The 7427-nt window shown below is 44.7% G+C and overlaps 1 protein-coding gene across 2 annotated transcripts; it reads left to right on the plus strand.

Moving 5' to 3' along the window:
- Positions 1–2437: 2437 nt before the first annotated feature.
- rps14 (ribosomal protein S14) lies at positions 2438–5452 on the plus strand. Of its 2 annotated transcripts, none has more exons than XM_014988425.2 (5): positions 2438–2529; positions 3278–3428; positions 3493–3654; positions 3730–3806; positions 5341–5452. In XM_014988425.2, exons 2-5 carry the CDS (start codon positions 3280–3282, stop codon positions 5406–5408), a joined length of 456 nt encoding a protein of 151 aa, XP_014843911.1. In that variant the 5' UTR covers positions 2438–2529; positions 3278–3279; the 3' UTR covers positions 5409–5452. The 2 variants fall into 2 exon arrangements, with proteins under 2 accessions (XP_014843911.1, XP_087868554.1); XM_088012428.1 differs by having other exon boundaries at positions 2469–2529; positions 3275–3428.
- The last annotated feature ends 1975 nt before the right edge of the window (positions 5453–7427 follow it).

Raw genomic sequence — 7427 nt, forward strand, 5'->3', positions numbered from 1 at the left:
GCAGTTCCCTCTGGAGGTTGGTTCTGATGGACCCTGCATGGACAGCTCGTGTTTCTTCCTCCTCGGTGCCGGTTCTGTACAGACTGTGTGACTCTCTGCATGCTGGACTTTGTGTTTAGTGTTTGGGCTTCAGGCGCCACCACGTTCCGGCCGTTCCCGGCTCTCGGACCTTTCCGTTGCTAGGTTTTAGTTCTGCTAGCATTCCTCATTGGGATCAACGGTGTCCGTTAGCCTTGAGCTAACGAAACGCCACCGGTGCCACTTTGATATTCTGCCTCTTCGGACCCGTTGTGTTTTGTCTCTGAAGCTTTCAGGAGCTTTTTACCGTCGGGAGAATGTAGAACTTTGTACAATCAGATTCTTACCATGACGATGACGATGATGATGATATTATACCTTCTTGTGTGGCGTTTGTATATTTGAAGCTTTTTAAGCTTCCAGCTTCCTGGTTTGGGTTTTTCCGTGTTTTAGCAGCTGCTGAATGTTTTCCCTGCTGCTGCCCTTTGGTTCGCTTCACACTGATCTCTGGGTCATCCGGAGTCCAGGCTGAGGACACAGGGGGTGGGGCATCAGGGGTGGAGCCTTATAGCTGATGTTTAAGCCACGCCCACTGATCCAACAGAAAGTTGAGTCAGAAAGCCGCTGCACCTTAAAGCTGGTACATCAGGTTCTGTTCTGGTGACCCGTTCTGTTCCTCCTACTCTGAATTCATGCTTTTAAATCAGTGGTGGGCACACTAATGCTAATGCGCTAACAGCAGATCTAATTTTTAGCTTCAGCGTTGTTGCTAACTTATCTTGACTTAATTTTCTGGATAAATTCTAAAGTGCTAATTTTCTCAGCTGTTTTATGAACTTTCAGTTGAATAAAGTTTACAATGAACAGCATGTAAACATCATTTTGTTATGAACTTGTAAATTATAATGTCAACATTAAAGTGGTGCTGATGGGTTGTCAATAATCTGAATGGCTTTAGTGTTAGCATTTGTTAAATACCGTGTTGTTGTAGCGTGTTAGTATTAGCTTAGCTAACTTTTTAGCTATCTCTGCACACCACTGCAGAAAATCTCTGTTTGCGCTACTGTCCCGTTAAGATGCCCCCCTCTTTGCTGATTGGCCAGCCTGTGGATGACCCCTGACCTTTAGAGCCGGTGTTTGCTGCAGCTAACGTTCCTCCAGAACGTCAGCTCCAGCCAGCCTGCAGTGCAATGCCCCCTCTGGACTCCGGGTGGCGCTGCAGAGTAAACGGCTGTTTCCTACAGTCTCAGTGGTTTTTACAGTTGCACCTTCACTCTGAACTCTTACGACACTTGAAAGTATTTATTAGTGGTGAACGATGCAAAAATATCTGAGATGTCATTTTTTAGAAACTTTTGCTGTTGAAGCTGAGTCGATTCCCCAAAAAGAATCGTTCTGCTGCTGGATCCGCTTCAGGATCCGCTTCCCGACTCAGCGGCGCGGCGGCGGCGTTATGATGTGGGATCCTACCCCCCGCCGCAGCTCTGCGGACAGGAAGCAGGAAGAAGCTCCAGATATTAATAAGTTAATAAATGAGCCGGCTGAATGTATCCCTGCTGGATTAAGGTCCAGCCCAGAGAGCCGCTCTTCCTGCTTTCTGTCGCCCTGCAGAACCAATCAGTAATCAATAATTCCCAATAATCCTCTCAGCTTTTTCTACTATGATGGATATTGTTATGTACTGTATTAACTGGACTAATGCTGCATGCTCATTGTTTACCTGTGGGAGTCTGTGTGTGTCTGAGGGAGAGAGTGTGTTTTTAAATAGTTTCTTTTGTAGTTTTTGGAGTATTTTCTTCTTCTGCATCGTGTTCAATATGATTCTGTAAATAAATGAGATGGTCAAACTCTCTGCTTTGATTGGTCCGTTTCTTCTCCCAGTATTCACTCTAATATCTAGTTTCTAGATCCTCTGAGCTTCCGCAGCAGCACCGGGTCAGAACTGTTTGATCTGTCAGAGTTAGAAAAACTGCAGAATTTTAGATCAATTCTAATAATAGAGTTATTTCTCTGATAGCTCAATAAAACAGGAGAAAAAAATATGGTAAATTAATAAAACTTTAAAATGTAATATAGTCATGCATGCACATGAATAGTTTAATTAATTAAAAATTATAAACATAAAGAAAATAAAGAATATAAACTGTAGTAGCTTCAAAATAAATATAAGCTAAAAGCAAAGAAATTCATGTGAGACAATATTTAAAAATTAACAAATAAAAGTAGACTCTATTTGCATAATCTAAGACAAGCTCAATTAAAAAGATAAAATTAAAATAAAGCACCATATAATTAGCAACAAAACAAAATCATGAAATTATAAAGAAAGCTACAAAGTTTGATTCCTCTGATCAGATCAAAGTTGAGATTGAAGGATTCAATCTGATAGACAGCGAGTGGAGAAGTGTCCAGCAGGGGGCAGCAGCAGCAGATTGAGAGCCTCATTATTTCTACTTCCGGTGGCGGAGCTTCCTTCCTTTCTGATTGTGCTCAGTGAAGAGACGCTGTAAGGTGAGTCTTGCTGAGGAATAAATCCGTTTTAATCTTCTTTCCAGGTGACCATCTTACCAACCCAGGCGTGTTTTCTGACAGATTGATGCATTAAGGTTCTGTTGGGGTTTGAATTATGTCTCTGTGAAATATTAGAGCTACGTTTATGTCCCGTTTTCCTCTTGTTTTTCCGCTGTGCCGTGCCGCCATGTTAGTTTCTCACGGTGCGTCCACCAGCGGGAAAATAGAGCTGGTTTATTGTGAAAATTATTGTTTTAGAGATTATTTAGGGTTCGGAACGATGAGATGGGCTGATCATGGCGTTGAAATTCTTCGCCAGGTGATAAATGTTAGGTTTATTTTAGCGGTGTCTGAGGGAAAGCCAACATGCTAACATTATCCTCGCTATGGGTTTCTTGATGTAAATGTAGAATTTACTGCAATGTTTAATAGCACGTCTGAACTCCAGGAGAACATTCTGGTGTCGGTCCGTTAAAAGGACTGGGACAGCAGCTTTAACTGGTTCGGGTATCGGTTCTGGTTAGCATCCGGAGCATCAAGTTGCAGGTCGAGCCTCCATGTGAGCATTGTCCCCCGTGCTTCTATTGCCGGACAGCTGCTGGTCTGACTCTGAACCTGGTGCTCTGCTTGGTTCTGAACACACCCAGTAAGATTCTGAGAAGATCCAGTATCTCTATGATGTTATGGTTCTGAACAGACACAGTGAGGCTGTGATGTTCTGGTTCTGATTCTGTGGTTCCTCCAGCAGACATGGCTCCCCGTAAAGGCAAGGAAAAGAAGGAGGAGCAGGTGATCAGCCTGGGCCCGCAGGTGGCTGAGGGAGAGAACGTGTTCGGCGTCTGCCACATCTTCGCCTCCTTCAACGACACCTTCGTCCACGTCACCGACCTCTCTGGGAAGTAAGTGCACCCCTGGCCTGACCTCCGACTCCCTGGTCCGGTTCTGACGGCCGCTTGTTTCCAGGGAGACTATCTGCCGTGTGACAGGCGGCATGAAGGTGAAAGCTGACAGAGACGAGTCGTCGCCGTACGCTGCCATGTTGGCGGCTCAGGACGTGGCGCAGCGCTGCAAGGAGCTGGGCATCACAGCGCTGCACATCAAACTGAGGGCCACTGGAGGGAACAGGTAGGCTCAGCTGGAGGTCAGGGGTTACTGCCCGGAGGTCAGAAGTCAGCACGCTGAGCTGTGTCTCTGTTGCAGGACAAAGACTCCTGGACCTGGAGCCCAGTCTGCACTCAGAGCTCTGGCCCGGTCTGGCATGAAGATTGGACGCATCGGTACTACTCACACAGACCCACACAGTCGTGTTTTCCATTGACTTCCATTCATTTCTACAGCCTAACCACCTTAACCCTGACCTCTAACCCTAAAGCATCGTTTCCCCTCCTGGGGACCAAAACATCTCCATAGGGAGTAGTGGTCCCCACAACCCACACTGTAGACAGAGAGGTTCCCACCAGGATATAAAGACCTGGTTCACACTCTCACACACACAAAATGTGTTTAGTGTTCCATCAGGTGGGTTCTGGCCCGCTTCTGGTCTAGTCTCTTCAGGTAGAAGCTGAGCTCTGATTGGCTCATTTTCCTTAGTCACGTAGTGGTCATTATGGGATGTTTGTGAAATTTGTTTGAATTGGCAGACTGGTTTGTTACCTTGGTAACCATGTTTGGCTGTGATCATGAGGTCAGTATGTAATGTTAGTGTTATTGTGGTGCCCATTGGGACTCTCTGCTGTCTCCTCTGGACACTGAGAAGTTTCTGTCTGAACTTAAAACTTAAGTTTCTATCTAAAGTTTAATGTTGACGTTAACTCGGGTGAAATCTACTGATTGAGTCATGTGACTAGTGAGGGATTTTGGGTAATGAAGGCACCAGCGAAACAATACACATTTCTAGTGTAGAAAACTGTAACAGACGCTGACATCAGGGGTAGAGATGGAGGAGCGCTCCAGGTTTTATGTTTGTTAGAGGAAACGGGAAAAAGATCTGATGATCTGAACTTTAAGCCTTTAAGGTTTCTGCTGTTAGTTTCTCTGATGTGATTTAAAGGCGCTGTAGACGTTACCAGGCTGGACCGAAACAAATCTTTACCAGAAATATGTCAGACATATTGATCACTTACAAAATAATAAAAAGGTCCCATTTCAGATCAGTGGCCGCTGTTAACAATATAACTTTATTTTGTTTCCCATTCATATCTATCTTTTCCATTCAACATCTGACTAACTTTCAGAGGAAACTAAAATAAATCAGAGGAAACTTGGTCACTTCAAAACTTTCAGTTATGAGAGTTTTGATCCAAGAGGTTGAAAATAGCTGTAGAATAAATGTTTCTGGGCTAGAGATCTGTGAAACGCATTAAAAACATCTAAACAACTCAGACTTATAACTCTGATTCCTGGATGGTTTTTCTGCTCTGCAGGCAAAAACCAGTCTGTTGCAGAGCCCCGCCCCCATCTGTTCGGAGGGGCATTAACCTGGGATAAATTCATCATCACAATTTAATGATCTAATGTTTAAACTGTTTCCTCTGCTGTTCATTGACAGTATGGAGATCAACAACTGATTAAATGTTAATAACTGAGGGCGGTTCAGAAGTCCTCCGTCTCTCTTTTGGCCTGAAGCAGAACCTGTTTGTGGTGCTGCCTGTTGCCATGGTTACCACCACTGGTCACCAAGGACTACAGCCTGGTTCTGTTGCCATGGCTGATGATCTGTTCAGTTCAAAACTTCTCATCAGAACTGCCAGCCCTGTTCTGGTGCACCGTCTCTTTAACTGACCGCCATGTTCTTCTTCTTCTTGTGTCCAGAGGACGTCACTCCGATCCCATCAGACTCTACCAGGAGGAAGGGCGGTCGCCGCGGTCGTCGTCTGTAAACAGCTGCTGGAATTTCACAATAAAAGCTTGTGGTTAACTTTGAGTCTGGTTGATGTGAAAATGTTCTGAAGCTAAAACCCACTGAGCTCAGACCGGCCCTGACCAGCAGGGGCCGCAGTCAGCCAGATGTCAACATGAGGTGCATGAAGGTCTATGTTGCCTTTCAAATGACCACTTTATCTGAAACGATGAGGAAATGCTGAGTGATTCTGCTCTGATTAGCATAACTGTTAGCTCCATCTAACAATCCGTTTCTGATCCCTGAAGGTTATTTCTAAAAAATACAAAATCTACAGCAATATTACTCAGAAGAAAGTACATTGTCAAACTCCAGTCCTCAAGGGCCGCTGTCCTGCAGTGTTTAGATGTGCCACAGGTAAAAAACAGTGGAATGAAATGGCTTAATTACCTCCTCCCTGTGTAGATCGGTTTTCCTGAGCCTTGCTAATGACCTAATTCTTTTCAGGTGTGGTGCAGCAGAGGCACATCTAAAAGTTGCAGGACAGCGGCCCTTGAGGACTGGAGTTTGACACCCCTGATTTAGAACATTGGCAGCCTGTACTTGAGCTAAATGTGATTTACAGTGGATATAAAGTTTACGTGCCCTGTTCATGTCAGGTTTTCATCATGTATAAAGGACGTTTTACACCTTTAATGTGACCTTTGACCTGCACACTGTAGCAGAAAAAGAAACTGAAACCCGCAAAGGGAAATAAAATAACCTGGCTGCATAAACTCCTTTAACTCCTTGTTGCTGGACTTCTGGTTTTCTTCCAGCCTCAGTGTTCCTGGGAGGAGCCTGTTCTTTTAAAAGCTGCTCCAATTGGTCAGATTGCGCTGCCTGTGCTCAGCCCTCTGCACATGTTTCGTGGGATCGAGGTCTGGACTTTGACTGGGCCGTTCCAAAGCCTCAGTCTCATTGCAGTGAAGCACTTCTTTACTTGGTTTCTGTGTGTTTTGGGTCATTGAAACATGAAGTTCCTCTGAAGGCTCCAACACTGACTGGTATCTGGAGTCTTTCAGGATTCCCTCCATTCTGACTAACGTCAAAGGTCCAGCTGAACACAAATGGCCCCAGAGCATGATGCTACCACCACCATGTTCCACTGTAGATGTTTTTTCAACAGACCATGACATATTTTTGCTAATGAAACCGGGCCTGGATGTTTTCCTGTCAGCTCAGGCTTCCCTCTGGCCGACCTGAAGCCCAGAAATGTGAAGAAGACGATCATCTCATGTAGTATCCAGACAGTAGTTACAAAAACTCCTGCAGCTCTTCCAGTGCTGCTGTTGGCCTTGATGTTCAGACGTCCTGTTCTTGGTAATGTCGCTGTTAGGCCATATTTTCTCTACCTGATGACAGTCTCCACTGTGTTCCATGGTATATTTAATTCCTTGGAAATTCTTTTGTGGCCTTCCCCTGACAGATACCTTTGAACACAGAGACCCCTCTGATGCCTTGAAGGCTCTCCATGTTCTCCATGTTTTGTGCTGGGAGATGTCTGTAAACATGTCAGGAAAAGCAAACGAGACCAGCTGAACTCTATTTGATCAGAGGCTCTTTACCAGGTAACGTTTGAATGGAGCAGGTTAAATCTGATCACAACCCAGTTATAAAAGGACTTAAAATTATGGCCGTTTATTTATACTTCACTTCCCTGAAAGATTTCTGTTTTTCAGTAGTGTTGTAAAGGTCATAGGTCACATTAAAGGTGAAAAAAGTTGTACAGTTATTCACCTGGCTGTCTTTTGATTTCACAGCATTAGCATTAGCTAGTCATCATGTAGCTAACATTAACTGCATCCAGCAGCATTAATCAGCAAACTGTTAGTTTTGGGGTAAACTGTGCTAAGATCTTTGCCTTTTGCTGGTTTGCTGCCATGATTCTGCGCAGACACACACCTGTTTCTGCGCAGCCGCAGGTCTCCGTCGTTGCCAGGTGTAAAACCGGGGCGAGTTTCTTAGCGCTCATGCTGCGTTTAAAGGCGGCTCGGAAAAACACGTTATAACATGCTAA

Source organism: Poecilia mexicana, unplaced genomic scaffold (genome assembly GCF_051168715.1).
Source record: "Poecilia mexicana isolate PSO_F unplaced genomic scaffold, ASM5116871v1 scaffold_14, whole genome shotgun sequence".
NCBI classification, from domain to species: domain Eukaryota; kingdom Metazoa; phylum Chordata; class Actinopteri; order Cyprinodontiformes; family Poeciliidae; genus Poecilia; species Poecilia mexicana.